Here is a 17,496-nt window from a genome sequence, read left to right on the forward strand (position 1 = left end):
AAAACCTCGCATTAGGCGCCCTAGAGGCGGACTTAAGTTAATTTAGAAGAACCGAAACAAGTGCGGACGAAGCCGCGGGCAACATTAGTAATCCATAGGAAAAAAAAGTGTACATAATAATTTCCATCAGGTAGGCGAAGGTCAACACTATAAAAAATATAGATAACGTGCATAATGAATAGTAGTTAAAAACTACTACGTAAATTTTACCCACGAGCTTGAAAACATTTTACTTATAATCCATAACTTTTTTATTTCCTAGTAAATTCAGTAGGCGCGGCGGACTAAACCTCCCACTACAATAATAATAATTAAGGCACCTACTTAATATTAATTAACAAAGCGTATTGGAAAATCACAAAGTTATAGTTTGTGAGGTATATATATTTTTTAATGCTGTCATAAATTTTAGCGGGCTAACTGTTAGAGTTATGCCAGTTAAGAATAAACTCATCAGCAGGTTGTAGCACTAGCACCAACGTTTACTCCGCCCTCCTCAGGCTATAACGTCGTTAACTAACATTTGACCAAATCTTCCATTCTGTTCTGTTTTGTTCTATTCTATTGTCTTCTATTCTATTATTTTCTTTTATATTCTATCATATTCTATTCATTATATTCTGTTATTTATATTCATTTATCGTTAGAGTTGTTCAGTAGTAAATAAGTGTAAGTCGGTATATTTTGGTTTTTTATGTTTTTTTTTTAACAATATTTTATTGTTAGGTTAAGTTTATTGTTAAGTTTCTTGAATGTCCTTTCGAACGTTTAAGTTTTCAAAATAATTTAAGTATTACTACCGTCAGTTTTACCAAAATAAAAGACTACCTAGGTACTTACGGTCTGTAATTGCTCCTTCAATTGTTGTAGCTACCGTCAATTGCTGACTTAAAACTTCGGTACGGTGGAATCATCTGCCATAAGCCACATTTTAGTTTAGCAATACTCCCTAGAAAACACTAATGTAAACCATTCATTTCTATTTTTCCAGACTACAATGTGATTAAATGATAAGGGCCGCATTCATTGTGATCATATAACCTAACCTTTACTGTAGTTAAAGTCTTTAGAGTAATTTTAGTTTAGATTTTTAATTTTTTTTAATGTTACGTAAAAAGCTTAAATAAATATTTAAATGTGATCCAAGACAAAAACGTCTTAAACGGTAAACTAATCTAAAGATCGTTGATAACGGTTTGTATGTAAATTACTTGATTGGGTAAACGATATTAAAGTTATGTACATACAAACCGTTATCAGTAAAATCCTTTTAATCAAATGAATGAGCAACGTGATTTGCATAGCGTTTAAGAAAGTTTTGATAAAATCAACCTATTTCAATAACGAAAAATAATGTGGTAATTAGTACTGAAGTTCATATCTTAAAAACAAGAAGGCTTGTGACCAGCTTAGTTAGAATCGACGAAACAGACTCTAGAACTGGCAAAACAGCATTAACTCCAGGATGTTTCTGCTAGTCTCAAACGTGCGGCAGTAGTCACTATACATAGGGTATAGCCCAAAACTGTTAATACAAAATGACTTCATACTAATACCAGTTCCAAGAAACTTGAAGGTTACATCTTGTGATTTGCAATCAGGCAATCAATTTACATATACGTGAGTACTTTGTTGTGTCTTATTATTTTTGACCAGTGTTTCCGCAAAGTTCAGTGGCTACAAATCCACAGTCTAGATCCGACAGTATCGTTTATAACTTCAGGCAATACACATAATGCATACATGCCAGACCCGTATGCTGGTATGCTGGCTGTTCAGCTTTTTGTATCTGATCTCGTCCGGGGAAGTACTATCGCCATGATTATTTCTGGTGTTAATCAGCATTGTTGCAATGCTGTGTTCCGGTCTGAAGGGCGTCGTTGCAGGAGCAATGGTTTTTCCTCAGCTTGGGTCGTCAAATATTATTACTTTGAAATGGTTTGAGATAACTTAATACGCTTTGGGATACATGCAACCACTGGTTCTGTCTTATCGGTATCTTCTTTAGTAAGTTGCACTGAACTTTCATCCTCGGTGTATCCTCTACTGACAACCATGCCTATCTATACAACGTGTAAATGATCAAATCTCAGGCTTCAGAGGAACGTTATGTACTGTCTCTGGGCCTTATGTGTGAAACCGAAAACCTAATAGTTTTTGAGTAAACAACTGCCGTATTTTTTACTGAAAGAAATGAAACACAACCCTAACATCACATGCAAATTTAAAATCATGTGACTCCTGTCACTTTATTAAGTACGCGTCGCGTAGCGTAGGTATTATCCGCGTGTCGGTCTTTTATCTTCAATAGGGTTGTCATAATAAAAACTTACAATGTTTTGAATTAGTTTGAATGGAGAAATAAATATCCTTTTTTTGAACTAATATTGTTACAGGATGATTCCATATGAAATATATTTATGCACCCTTTAACATTATTTCGTAATTCGGTTACACGTTGTATATATATTAGGTATCTTACTCGAATACCTAATTGATAGTTAATACCTAATACCTAGTTGTTTCACACCTGACCAACCCCGACGTTGATATCTTTCACGATACCCTAAAAAGTTTTAAGAAGAAAATTGTATGTGAATTAAATATTAATAATAACCTATCTTTATTATAAATTTTAATTTTAATTGAATATTACTTATCAATCTATTATAATAGCTTAATTCATATTAACATTATTATTTTTAATAGTTTCTAGTTACTTACTATTTTTATTTTTATTTTTTTATAATGTGACCGGAAATAACAACGATAATGCTGTAAACGCTTATAATTGATTATTGTAATGGCACTAGACAGAATTTTTAATTCTAACACATAATTTAATTTATCATCTTATGAATAAATAAATAAATAAGTAACAATACTCGGGTGTACAAATGAATGAACTCCGCCAATCAATCGAGAGTGTGTAAACTCCATCGTATAAATAAAACACCAGTCGCTCAGAAACTTCAGTGTAACCTCCCGCGCGATCTAAATGAGACATGCTGGAATTAAAAATATAAAAAAAACGTTGCCGCGTAATTTTGTGCGTATTCTTTGGGCTATTTTAAATACCAAACATGATTATTCTATTCCTTGTGCAACTATTTTTTGTAGCAAGTGCGAAATTATGCGATGATTGGAAGAGCGTGGATTTGTCTGACGCGAAACTTATTCACGACGGCACTTTCGTGAAAAACGGTACACGTTTCCCGCCAGATTACGTTTATAGTAAAAATGTTAGTGGAGTACCAAAGCACTTCGGATGTTTATGTGATCTGAAGAAGTGTTTTAGAAAGTGTTGTCCTTTGGGAGAGGTTTTTTTGAAGAGAAATGGCACAAAATCCTGTATCAAGGGTTACGACGTTTTACAAGTGAAAGGTTTAAATGTATCGTTTATGACCGAATATAAGAGAACTATCAATTTGACGGATGGCGAATTGCAGTTGATACATGGGGTTCCTTGCAACGGAGATGTTTTTCTGGAGTTCAATATGTGGTTCGTCCAAGAGGTAAGCAGTTATCTTTTTAAACCGCCTTCCGTAGATAATAATAATAAATTAATAATTCAGCTGTATTAGAACCTATTGGTTTGGCGCGGAGCGATGGCAAGAGACCTGATGGTATGACGCTCATACCTTGGAGGCTTGGAAGGTCACTTCTGTGGGATGCAACTTCTGTTGATACCCTAGTTGCATCACACATCCAGGTCACCTCGACAATGGTAGGTTCGGCTGCTACCAGTGCCGAGCAGGCCAAGAGGCGTAAATATGAAAACCTGGATAGCAGCTTCATTTTTGTGCCTTTTGGAGTAGAGACTTTGGGACCGTGGGGCCGAAGGCAAGAGCCCTTTTCTAAGAATTATCAAAAAGGTTCATCGAGTCTTCCGGTGATCCTAGAGCGGGCAGTTTGAACCTTGGCCAACGAATTAGTTTGGCCATCCAAAGGGGCAATGCTGCCAGCATCTTAGGAACTGTGCCTCGCTGCGGTGGTCGAGGACGTTTTAGATTTTATTTAGTTTATTTTAGGTTATATTTATACAACAATTATATTAAATAAATACAAAAATAATAATATTAACAAATAAATATATAAATATATTACAATTCACACACCGCCATCTAAACCCAAAGTAAGCGAAGCTTGTGTTATGGGTACTAAGATACTACTACTGATTGAAATTTATAAATAACTAGCTGTTGCCCGCGACTTCGTCTGAGTTTGATTTTGTTTTTTGATGTGGCATTAAATTTAGTTGTAGATCTAAAAAAAATTAAAGTATGTAGTATCGCTAAGCCTTAAATGAGGGGTTTGCTGCTGTCCGCTGAGGAGTTCTGTCCTCTATCTCCAACCACAGTTTGGGCAAAATTAAACACATATTATAACCTCTATAGTACAAAAATAATTATTTAAATCGGTTATAAGGCATTGGATACTATTTGCTTGATCCATCCAACAATCAATTTAAAAATGGGTAGATATTTTATTGAATAAATGTTAAGTAAAACGGAATTAATACAATATTGTGATAATAAAATTATCTTAGCTCGTGATTTCGTCCAATGTTCAATGTCAACATACACTGATTATTTACGCCCACCCTATAAACTTCAATGCGAATATCTATTAAACCTCATCCTGTTTAGTACAATAGTAATCTTGCGGTAGAATAGAGTCATCATCATATAAAACCATTACCGGTTCTATAACTATGAAATACACCAAGTGCATTGGTCAAATGGACCTTTATATCTGTCTCTCTACGTACAAGTCTCTCATACGGGGGAGAGAATTTGTTTATATACTACGACAACGCACATATCGCTATCTAACCCCAAAGTAAGCGTAGCTTGTGTTATGGATACTGAGATGAACATAAACACTTATAATATACACATAAACACCCAGACACTGAAAAACATACATGCTCAACACAAACATTTTTCAGTTGTGGGAACCGAACCCACGTCTTTGGACTTAGAAAGCAGGATCGTTGCAAACTGCGCCAATCGGCCGTCAATTTTGCTCGTTTTTATTTATTTTACCTGGTAGTAAGTTATGATGCAGTTTAAGCTGGAAGCGGGCTAACCTGTTAGGGGGTATGGTACTCATACCCCTAATTGGTTTCCATACGACATCGCACCGGAACACTAAATCACTTAGCGGCAGATCTTTGTCCGTAGTGTGGTAACTAGCGACGGCCAAAGCCTCCCACCAGACTGCTTTAAATAAAACGAAAGTAAAGTCATCAACAGCATCATCACATCAACCGATAGACGTCCACTGCTGGACATAGGTCTTTTGTAGGGAGTTCCAAATTCCACGGTTCTGTGCCGCTTGGATCCAGCGGCTACCTGCGGCGCGCTTAATGTCATCTGCCCACCTCGTTGGGGGTCGACCAACGCTGCGCTTACCAGTTCGGGGCTGCCATTGCAGCGCCTTGGGACCCCAACGTCCATCCTTTCTCCGAACTATGTGCCCAGCCCATTGCCACTTCAGCTTCGCGACTCGTTGAGCTATGTCGGTAACTCTGGTTCTTCTACGAATCTCCACATTTTTGATTCGATCGCGTAGAGATACTCCGAGCATAGCTCTCTCCATCGCCCGCTGAGTGACTCTGAGCCTTCTTATGAGGCCCGTAGTTAACGACAATGTTTCAGAGCCATAGGTCATCACTGGCAACACGCATGCGTTGCCAGTGAGAGTAAAGTGTTAGTGTGAAAAATGTTTACCTAGTAGGTAACTAAAATAAATCTCGAGTAAATAAATAACTTCTAAATATCTGCACTGTTTCATTTATGTGAGTAAATAACCAAGCACGTCATCTTCATTTTATTAGGCTACTGAGTATGAACTTAAATAATTGCCGCGTTATTGATAGTTATTAAAGCAATCCATAAAAGATACTCATGTTTATTAGCACCTCAATCGTTTCCTACGCCCATTTGGCGCCAGGTTTTAGCCTTGATTAGTGGCGCCTAGAGTTGCTTGATCTTTTTCAAACAGTTTATAAGCCCTTTTGAATGGACAAGTCACCTTTTCTACTCTACGAATAGACTGACTTGTACTTTCGGTTCGGATGGCGAATTCTACCGAGAAGAGCCGGCAAGAAACTCAGCAGTTGCCCTTTTCAACATCATTTACATTATACATTTTTACATTTAATTTTTTATCTTTGAGAGATGTGAGCGGAGCGGCCAGCTTCCAAGACTTATGCATTGACAGGTCCAAAATTACTTAAGGAATCATATTATACTTAATCCCACAAATCAGTTCTGTACCTTTCGCAGACGCTATGTTTATGCTGTGCGCAACTATGAAAATGGGTTCGTGTTTTAAAATTCTGATTCTGCGAACAGCAGAGTCGCTCGCGTCACAGATAGAAAATTTATAGTTTATAGATTAATTCACTTCTTTATATATGCTGAGGTATCCAATAACAACTGTGAGCTTTAATAAAGAATTGCTCTGCTTATCACAAACGGAAAAGCTTTATTCCGACAGTGGAAAATATAATTCCAATCAGAAAGCACATATTAATAAGAACAACCTATGATAAATATTTACAAAAAATATAAGCCGTCTAACTGTTCACTTATGGGCATGGTACGCAAAATGCTGGCCCCTTTGAATTGCTAGACTTAGCCGTTGGGCTAAACAAGCGCCAGACGACACGATGTTACTAAAATTGTTCGTGTCCAAAGACCATGTAGAGTCTCAAACGCAAGCGCCGCAAAAACGTAGTCATTACAAATAAATGAGTATTTACGGCGCATAATCGTAATCATAGCATAATAGAAAATCGGTGTTAGCTACTTTTTTTTTCGAAATGAAAGTAGCTAAAGTAATTCTTGCTCTTGAAGTATTTATATCTTTACTAGCTGTTGCCCGCGACTTCGTCTGGGTTTGATTTTTTTTTTTGATGTGGCATTCAATTTAGTTGTAGTTCTAAATAATTTAAAGTACTCAGTATCGCTAAGCCTCGAATGAGGGGTTTGCTGCTGTCCGCTGAGGAGTTCTGTCCTCTATCTCCAACACACACAGTTTGGACAAAATTAAACACATATTATAACCTCTATAATATGTGTTTAATTTTAGGAGGTAAGGGAGTGCACTTTCATCTAGACACTCCAAATGCCAACCTCACCTGCTCGTGGTACCACCTGCTGACTGACGAACGAGGCTCTGGCGGCCGACTAGTGGCGGGATAACCATTAAACTAAACTAGCTAGACTTGAAAAAATGACAGTTGCCGATGTCGGGCAGCAGCGATATCAGCGCAATCAAGTCTAGTGCTGCGATCACCAACCCGCCTGCCCAGCGTGGTGATTAGGGCATTATCCTTATGAGTAGCACAACAAAAAATAGGCCCCTAGTTCCCGGCGGCCCCACTTCTTCCGACTCTGGTAGCGGTCGAGGGGATGGTGGGGCAGGGGGTGCTAAGAATCTCCGGGTAAAAGCCGGCTACCAAAAACAACTGACCTTGGCGACGTACAACGGAAGGACACTAAGGCTCGATGAAAGCATCGCAGAACTCGAGGAAGAACTGAAAAATGTAAGATGGCATATTCTGGGGTTAAGTGAAGTCCGTAGAGAGGGGGAGGATACTACAACTCTAGAATCAGGACACGTGTTCTACTATCGACAAGGAGACAGCCCATCTCATGGTGGCGTCGGATTCCTCGTCAATAAGGTCCTCATTGATAACGTTGTAGAGATATCCAGTGTATCGTCAAGGGTAGCGTATCTTATAATTAGACTCACCAAAAGATACTCTTTGAAGGTTGTACAAGTGTACGCTCCAACTTCATCACACTCGGATACCGAAGTCGAAATTATGTACGATGATATTTATAAAGCCTTAAACCACACCACTAAGGCCCACTTCAGCGTTATAATGGGAGACTTTAATGCAAAAGTCGGCACACAGAGCGGTCCCGAATTTGTTTTGGGTCAGCATGGGTATGGGAGCAGAAACCACAGGGGCCAGATGCTGGTAAATTTTCTTGAGATGAACAGTTTGTTCTTGATGAACTCGTTTTTCAAGAAAAGGCCACACAGAAAGTGGACTTGGAAAAGCCCGGATAACATAACCAAAAATGAAATAGACTTCATTATAACGGATAAACGCTATATATTTAGAGATGTTTCTGTGATCAGTAGGTTTAATACAGGAAGCGATCACCGACTTGTTCGAGGCACTCTAAATATCGATTATAAGCTGGAAAGGAAACGTTTGATGAAGTCTTCACTCCGGCCTACAATGTTTCAGACCCAGGCTGGCTCAGATCGCTTTCAGATGGAACTAACAAACAGATTTCAAGCTCTGGAACCTTTAAGCAATATTGACGAGGATTTTGAAACAGTTGCAAATATCATACGGGAAGAAGGCTATAAGTTCTGTGGTACAAGGCGTATGGGCAAAAAGTCTAAGCTCTCAGATGAGACTCTTCAGCTTATGAAAGAGAGGCGTGGAAATGTATTTAAAAGTCCGGCAGAACAACGAGCCATTAATAGAAAAACAAAAAAATCTATACGTAGAGATCTCCGGTGCCTAAATACTCAAAACATACAAAAAGCTATAGAGGAAAACAGGGGGTCCAAGGTATTTACACAAAGTCTTGGAAGAAGCCAAATGACTAAGCTGAAGACTTCAAGTAGTAGAATTGTTAGCACTAAGCCAGATATACTTGCTGAGATAGAAGACTTTTACGGTCGACTATATGAGTCCCAAGTTCCTCAGCCAGAGGAATGCAACCAAGATCCCAGAGCCAAGCTAACCCGCCACTTTACTGACGATCTTCCCGAGGTAAGTTTGGATGAGATCGTTTTGGCCCTGAAACAACAAAAAAATGGAAAAGCCCCAGGTGAAGATGGAATCACCTCAGAGCTAATAAAAGCTGGAGGTACGCCATTACTTAAGGAGCTACAGAGGCTTTTTGATTCTGTTATTCAGAATGGGAGAACTCCGAAGGCGTGGAATAGGAGCATAGTAGTTTTGTTTTTTAAAAAGGGTGACAAAACACTCCTCAAGAACTACCGTCCTATCTCGCTCCTAAGCCACATCTATAAGTTGTTTTCAAGGGTCATCACGAACCGGTTGTCACGTAGGCTCGATGATTTCCAGCCGCCGGAGCAGGCAGGGTTTCGGAGTGGATACAGTACTCTAGACCACATACACACGTTGAGGCAAATTCTACAGAAGTCCAACGAGTACAACCAGCCTCTGTGTCTTGCATTCGTGGATTATGAGAAAGCGTTTGACTCAATCGAAACCTGGGCAATTGTGGAATCCCTGCAGCGATCCCAAGTAGACTGGCGTTACATCGAGGTGCTGAAATGCTTGTATAGCGCAGCTGTTATGTCTGTCCAAGTACAAGGCGCGTTTACAAGACCTATCCAATTGCATCGCGGGGTGAGACAAGGAGATATCCTGTCTCCTAAGCTATTTTCAAATGCCTTGGAAGATGTCTTCAAAACGCTAGATTGGAAAGGACATGGCATAAATATAAATGGTGAGCTTATTTCACATCTTCGATTTGCAGATGATATCGTTATCATCGCGGGTTCGCTGCAGGAGCTTCAACAAATGATCGATGGCCTTCATGCTGCCTCGCAAAATGTCGGCCTCCGGATGAACTTGGACAAGACCAAGATTATGCTTAATAATCTGATCGTTCCGGGGCAAGTCACTGTCGATGGGTCTATTCTCGAAACTGTTAAAGAATATACATATCTTGGACAAATCGTTCAGTTGGATAGAAACAGTTTCGAGAAGGAGATCGATAGAAGAATACAGCTGGGCTGGGGAGCGTTCGGCAAACTCCGCCGAGTCTTCTCGTCACCCATACCGCAATGCCTGAAGACAAAAGTTTTCGATCAGTGCGTCCTGCCGGTCATGACTTACGGTGCCGAAACGTGGACACTGACAGCGAGGCTAATTCACAAACTTCAAGTCGCTCAGCGTGCTATGGAAAGAGCTATGCTTGGTATTTCTTTGAGGGATAAGATCCGTAACGAAGTGATTCGCCAAAGAACTAAAGTAACTGACATAGCCTTTCGTGTTAGCGTACTAAAGTGGCAGTGGGCTGGTCACGTTTGTCGGAGGACCGATGGACGTTGGAGTCGAAAGGTTCTCGAGTGGAGACCGCGTGTCGGTAAACGGAGTGTCGGACGCCCCCCTACTAGATGGAGCGACGACCTCCGAAAAGTGGCAGGCATCGACTGGATGAGGAAAGCCGAAAATAGGAAAAGTTGGCGCTGCTTGAAAGAGGCCTATGTTCAGCAGTGGACGCACAATGGCTGATGATGATGATGATGATGATACTCTATAGGGTTTGATTTTTTTTTTTGATGTGGCAATTTCGCTCCCAATTTTTTGCAAGACCTAATAACACAAACGCATAATGAGAGAGCCAAGAATTCATCCCCATCTTATATATTTAATCATCCATATATAATCATCATCATCAGCCTTTGATGATGCCGCGGACGAACGTTTAGACGGACATGGCGGAACTATATCGAACAGTCCTTGTTGACTTAGTAACGCTAAAAAGGGAATGAACTGTATTATTTTATGTATTAATTTACTGTATTATGTACTGTTTGCGCAATAATCACTATGTAGGAAATCATACGGTCGTATCTGTCAACCCTGGAGACCAAACATGTGAATGAGACGGATGTTTGGAAGCAATCGGATCCGGTTTCATTTGCACACACCCAACAACAATGATGCTGTTAAATCGTAAATTATTGTTGAATCTATGGATATTTTTTACTCTTTCACGCAAAAACTACTGAACGAATTTTGATAAAACTTACCAATAATATAAGTTAATCATCAGCATAAAACATAGGCCATAGCTTGTAAAGATATTCTGTAAATTCGCTAAAATATAACGATAAGTTTCAAATAAGTCGAAAACAAATAATCTGAGAGCTATCTTGGTAAACGCTGCATAAAATGTTAGAGTTGGATGAAAAAAATGAATGTGACACTCTTAAACAGTATCAAAAAAAGGTTCGCGACAGTATATAATCGTATCTTTCTGTTATGAGGAATCTTTTATAGCGAAAATAGTGAGCGGTATGACGCGAAAAATACACTTCTTACTCACAAGTAATCAGAAATCCAACGCAGGCAAAGTCACTGGCATCCGCTTGTTTACAATAAGGATGAGACCAATTCTCATGAGATGTATTTATGTAGTTTTCAAGAATCGGTTTGTAATCGTCATTCAGACTGCTTATAAAATAGTACAAAGCGTTTTTTCTCACAAACCGGCAAAATATTAGGCAATTTTCTTAAAATACATAAATACCTACCTTTTGATGAGTCTGGTTTGAATCAGTCCTTCACTCAATAATTTCAGTAGAAAAATCTTGCGAGCGTTATTTATAAAGTAATTTGGTTAATTCATATCTTTCGTCGTTGGATTACTTTTTATTGGGTAGATCAATTTTAATTTCAATCAACTTATCGATTTGATTGGATAAAAAACAATGATGCAATGTTTTTCTTTTATTTTTTCGAAATGAAAGTAGCTAAAGCAATTCTTGCTTTTGAAGTATTTATATCTTTACTAGCTGTTGCCCGCGACTTCGTCTGCGTTTGATTTTGTTTTTGATTTGGCATTCAATTTAGTTGTAGTTCTAAATAATTTAAAGTACTCAGTATCGCTAAGCCTCGAATCAGGGGTTCACTGCTGTCCGCTGAGGAGTTCTGTACTCTATCTGCAACCACAGTTTGGACAAAATTAAACACATAACCTCTATAGTACAAAAATAATTATTTAAATCGGTTATAAAGCTTCTATATTACTTCTAACACTTTCAAGAATATGTGTATAAAGTTTCATGAGGATCGGTTAAGTAGTTTCTGCGTGAAAGCGTAACAAAGAAACTAACATTCACATTTATAATATTAATAGGGATAAGTAAAAATCCAGGATTTGTTATCTGTTGCTGCATGAAAGAAGAACATACCATGAATAGAATGTATTCGAATACTTAACAATCATCATCAGCTTAAGAACACAATGATATCCCACAGCTGGGCACAGATCTCCCTTTTGATAGTAGACAGACTTAGGTAAGACACTAGCTGACCCGTGCAACTGCGTCTGCACCAAATCGGTTATTACCGGAAAACACAAAAAAAATGTCATTTTCTACAAATGAATCCTAGCTAGATTGATTTATCGCCCCGAAACCTCCTGTATACTAAATTTCATGACAATTATAATCAATTATAAAAATGAATTGCTCGTTTAAAGATACATAAGATAAGATAAGTAATAGATAGAGCATAGATCTACCACAAGATGATGACAGTGATGATGAATATAAGAATACAGTAAGATTATAATAGGTACTTATTATGTGAATGAATAATTTATCCTATCGCTACACGGATATAAAATTATACAGGACTTGATTATATTGCATATCTAATACTTAATAGGTATACAATTATATGCAAACTAATTAAAACTCTATTACAATTGTGTTAGGACGATTTTTAATTATGCGTGGGATAAGTGCCTGAACTACGAGTAGCATCGTTCAAAGGATGATAGCATACAAGATGTTTCTATCTTTTCATACTTTCGTTGTTTTGTGGTTACAGGTTTGTTAAACGTCTGAAGACAGGTGGAAATTTAGAAAGGTGTTGAGTTATTTAAATTTACAGACACTCTAATTTTATTTAAATGTATACCTAATGTCGTCATTTCGTCGTATAAATGTCCCAGCACCCAGGCCACTTAGGAGCGGGTTTTAGACTATAGGCCCGCCACGTTGCCCAAATGCAGGTTTATTAAAAAAAAATACTAAATCACATGATAACAGTTAGCGGTGCTAAAAACCTATGGCTTAACATGCTCTCAGAGGCACGGAGGCGAATAACGACTATTCAAATAAAAAAACTAAATATAAATAAACTACGACAATACACACATCGCCATCTAGCCACAAAGTAAGCGTAGCTCGTGTTATGGGTAATAATATGGCTGTTGCATATTTTTATGAATATAATACACATAAATATATAGGTATTTATGTTATATATTTTATTTGTATTTATATGTAATATATATATATATATATATATATATATATATATTATAGTTATATTAATATATATATATATATATTTAATTTATATATTTGTATAATTTTAAATATTATTTATTGCACCACCTACCTCTTTTCTGTTTTCTCCTTTTATGCCATTGGTTGCCTGGAAGAAATCGCTATGCAGCGATTAGGCCACCAAATTGTGCTCTCTTGATATGTATGTACATCTCTGTAACTACTCTTTTCTTTGGTGTACAATAAAAGTGTATTCATTCATTCATTCATTCATAAATACACTTAATATATGGCTGTCAAACTCCAAGTCAGTTCTGTCAATTTCTTATCAGAATAAGATAATCTTACAATTTAAGAACCGACCCGGTAATCAAAGCCAATCCCCACTTCGTGATACATCGGAAATAGTAACCACTAGACCACCGATGCAGTTAAATAATACAGTATTTAATTGCGTATGATAATCTATGCACTGATACCCCAGCATAAGTAATTGAAATGAATATTCAACCGAGATACTGAATTAGTTAACTTTAAAACAGAATTAAATAGCAATGCATTATAATAGAGAGAACCTAGATAACCTATTGATTTAATGATTGTTTTATGCATAAGTTAAAAAAAATTTGAGCATTCTACACTCCTTTTTCATACAACGTGTTAAAGGTCAGTTTTCTGAACAATACTTTTCAGGCTCTAGAGGAACGTTATGTACTGTCTCTGGGACTTATCTGTGAAACCGAAAACCTAATAGTTTTCAGCACACCACTGTCATTGTTTTTACTGAACGAAATCAAATACACCCACATCGCATGCAAAATTAAATAATGTGACTCCTAGCATTTTATTAGGTAGGTAAGTTTCGCGTATCGCAAGTACTATGCGCGTGTCGGTCTTTTATCTTCAATAGGGTTGTCAGTAAACATTTACAATGTATTATCAAAATTAAGCTTAATTTGCTATACTCCGCGAAAAGCAGGAGAATCTGTGTGGTGTAATTTATAATTTCTTCAATCCTTATACTCCACACCAAACAGATCTTCCATCATCAACAAGTCACTTAACAATTATTCATTGTAAAGTCAACATCTCCTGAGGATGCTCCGGTTTCGGAGCGAAACGTGCGTATATTGCCGAAGATCTGTTTGGTGTGGAGTATAAGGATTGAAGAAATTATAAATTACACCACACAGATTCTCCTGCTTTTCGCGGAGTATAGCAAATTAAGCTTAATTTTGATAATATATCATGGATTTCCGCAAAATAACGCCTGCTTCTATCCAACATTTACAATGTTTTGAATTAGTTTGTATGCAAAAATAAATATGCTGCTTTTGACTCTTTGTGTGGGAAATTTCAAATTCAACCGCGCAATTTTTGTGAAAAGGGATACAAAGTTTTTGCTTCACTTATTAATATATAGATTATAATTAATATATATACCCAATAGATTAAATGATACTTTTAAGTACTGCAGAAATCAACGTTCCCAGGGGATTGATAAACACAGCTTCTGTTAGATGGTTCGGCAGTTAAACTGATTTCGATACCTATACATTTTCATAGAGATAAATATTGACGTGGCAAAAAACGCCTACCGCAGGATTTCTCAAAAGCAAACAAAGCGCTCTTATTAAATGTAATTATTTATTTAAGCGCCATCTAACGGTAGGTTTTAACACTACAGCGAATGTAGGTTGTTCATTTCAGAGCGTTAGCAAACTTTAAGGTAGGTAGTATGTGGTGATGGGTGTCGTTAATAGGTAGCGCTATTTGTATACAGTATTGCCTGGTTTTAGTTTTTAGTATAACTAACAGATGGCGCTTATTCAAGAAAGTTGGAATGAAAGATTTAAAGGAACCGAGAAAATATAGATGATGCTGATATCTGAGAAGGTTTCTGGGAAGAAGTCGTCTCATACGATTTAAAACAATGGTATCAACTGCTGAGTTTCATGCCAGCTTCATCTCGATAGAACTCTCTTGCGAAAGGTTGGTAGAGTCACTAACTACAGGCAGACATTTCGATTTGAAAGTTCTTATAAAGTACACGTGAAAATAAATGTATTACAAATTAGCGTTCCCGGCATACGTCGTCATGACCGATAAAACAGCGCCACCTACCGGGTGTAATTTTTCAACCATCCAGGTACCCACTGAATTACACACACAAAAAATTATCAAAACGGTCCAGCTGTGTAAGAGGAATTGTATGTCAGACACACCTACAGAATAATTATGCATATTGCTGTCGTTTTTAATATTTTTCCCACCGTTTGAACCAACCTTTCCACGTATATTACAAGATCTAAATTGTTAAAATCGGTCCAGCCGTTCTGGAGTTTTAATAAGACTAACGAACAACATTTCATTTATATATATATATATATATATATATATATATATATAGATTATTATTTATTTAAATTGCTCGATTAAAGATAAAATAAATTTATAGGCCTACTTACGGCAGTGTATCGAAGGTACCTATTTACCAAATCGTAAATCTCTGTTTCCCAAAAGACAAAACCTGTTCCAAAAAAGGCACGGCAAAAATTATGTTGAGTATAGGAACATCAAGCGTTAACTCATCGGGGATTAATTAATATTTCGCGAAGGCCGAGTGCTTTTGAATTAATGAAAAAATGAAATAGGTTAAATAAGTGCGTAGTTAAATGTTTTCGCGTGAATCACTAAAAGCATTAAATTGTCACATACTGAAAATTCAGTATTAATTATTAAAAATAAGTATAATATAAAGTAGTAAAATACGTATAATAATATCAAAGCCGCAACCTGGTGGATATATCCCTAATAGCCATAATCCTAATTGGTTTTCCTAGGCCAAACGATAAAGACCCGAATGTTTTTTTTTCGGATTGTGTATAGCTGATTAACACTAATGATTTTTAATAGCATAACGCGGGCTTGTTGGTGGTGGAATGGGGCACTGCCAGCAAGAGTTTGAACCCTAGGGCTCGAAGAAGCGAAGAGATCGTCGGCCTGAGAGCGCCTCATGTGGGGCCGAACCTCGGCTCAGGCAACGATTGGAGTGAAAGGGTTACGGTCGGTGATTAGCCCGCACGCTTCCGAGATCGTGATGCTAGCCCACAGCGACCGGATGACTTTAGAAATCGGGACCCTCGTCTTCGCCGGCGAAGACGCAGTGCAGAGGTTGATTGTGAGTTCTGATAGGGAACATTGTGAGTAGTAATCTGATCTTCAGGGTCGCAAAGGATATGTTTAGCCCTTCTGTTGACAATGGCGCTAAGGTTGGGTGAGTTAAAAGAAGTCGCCACTATGAGAGAGTTGGGATGTCGGATAAAACCCGATGATGAATCTGAATCTGATGAGATAAAACAGTACAATACGGCAGCAGTGTTCATTTGTTTTTTTATTTTGTATAAACAGCTGTCTATTTGCAAGCCACTTCGAAATTAAAAAAAAAACTTTTGATAAGTCCTTGATTGAAAAATCGTTCCATTTTTAAATACACGACAGATAAGAGCTTACTATGTAATCTATATGGCCGCTTAACCACGACAGATTTGTGTTTTCATACAACTTTTGCGGGCCGCATATATTAATTATATTAATATATTGGGCAAATACAACAATTTCGATTCATTCCCAAGAAGGTTGTCAAAATAATGCTGAAATTTCCAAGCGTGCTTCAGAAATAACCATTTATTTAGCGAAACTATGACAGTGGTGACACAGATATTATTGTCCTTCATAAAAATATTATTAATGGGTATGTACATAGGACTAGTTAAATTACCTAGTTTATTTTATCTTTACACACGTTGTCAACATGGGATGTCAACAATTACAGAGTAATAAAACGTGTAATTTCATTCATACCTCGACCGTGAAAAATTATAACTCAGCACTAATATAAACTTAAATATAATCATGTAAATTTAAGTACCTAGTAACAGATCTTTTTGTGACACAACTCGAAATAACTCATTCGGGTTAGAAACATGTTTTCTACATAAATATTCTACCCAAAGTTTAGTACAGTTAAGTACATTTTTCTTATTTAAGTACATTATGTTATTCGGAGTCCTTTACAGTAATAGCGGCAACGCTGTGGAATGCACTCCATGATGACAATCGACGCTCTAAATCCCTTGCGAGTTTTAAAAGTCGTGTAAGGAGGCACTATTTGTCACTATAAACATGTTAATATTATATGTATATGTATTTATGCATAAATAATAATATGTATTATATTTATATATTTTATTTAATTATTTATGTATATTTTCTTTTTTTTTTTTTAGAATTGCGATTTTCCGTCTCTCATTGCCTTATTCTTGGTTAAGGTAGCCTGAAAGAGATCACTTTTAGTGATAAGGCCGCCTTTTACATATAATTTATGTTAATGTA

The 17,496-nt window shown here is 37.2% G+C and overlaps 1 protein-coding gene across 2 annotated transcripts in view; it reads left to right on the forward strand.

The window, feature by feature from the left end:
* The first annotated feature begins 2,999 nt into the window (after positions 1 to 2,999).
* The window catches only part of LOC120628528 (G-protein coupled receptor Mth2-like), a 52,674-nt gene continuing 38,177 nt past the window's right edge, over positions 3,000 to 17,496 (forward strand). For both annotated transcript variants that reach the window (XM_039896912.1, XM_039896910.1), the window contains exon 1: positions 3,000 to 3,515. In XM_039896912.1, the coding sequence (XP_039752846.1) occupies positions 3,084 to 3,515 (432 nt within the window). In that variant the 5' untranslated portion in view covers positions 3,000 to 3,083. The remainder of the gene's footprint in view (positions 3,516 to 17,496) is intronic.

The sequence above is a fragment of the Pararge aegeria genome, chromosome 13, assembly GCF_905163445.1.
Source record: "Pararge aegeria chromosome 13, ilParAegt1.1, whole genome shotgun sequence".
Taxonomy (NCBI): domain Eukaryota; kingdom Metazoa; phylum Arthropoda; class Insecta; order Lepidoptera; family Nymphalidae; genus Pararge; species Pararge aegeria.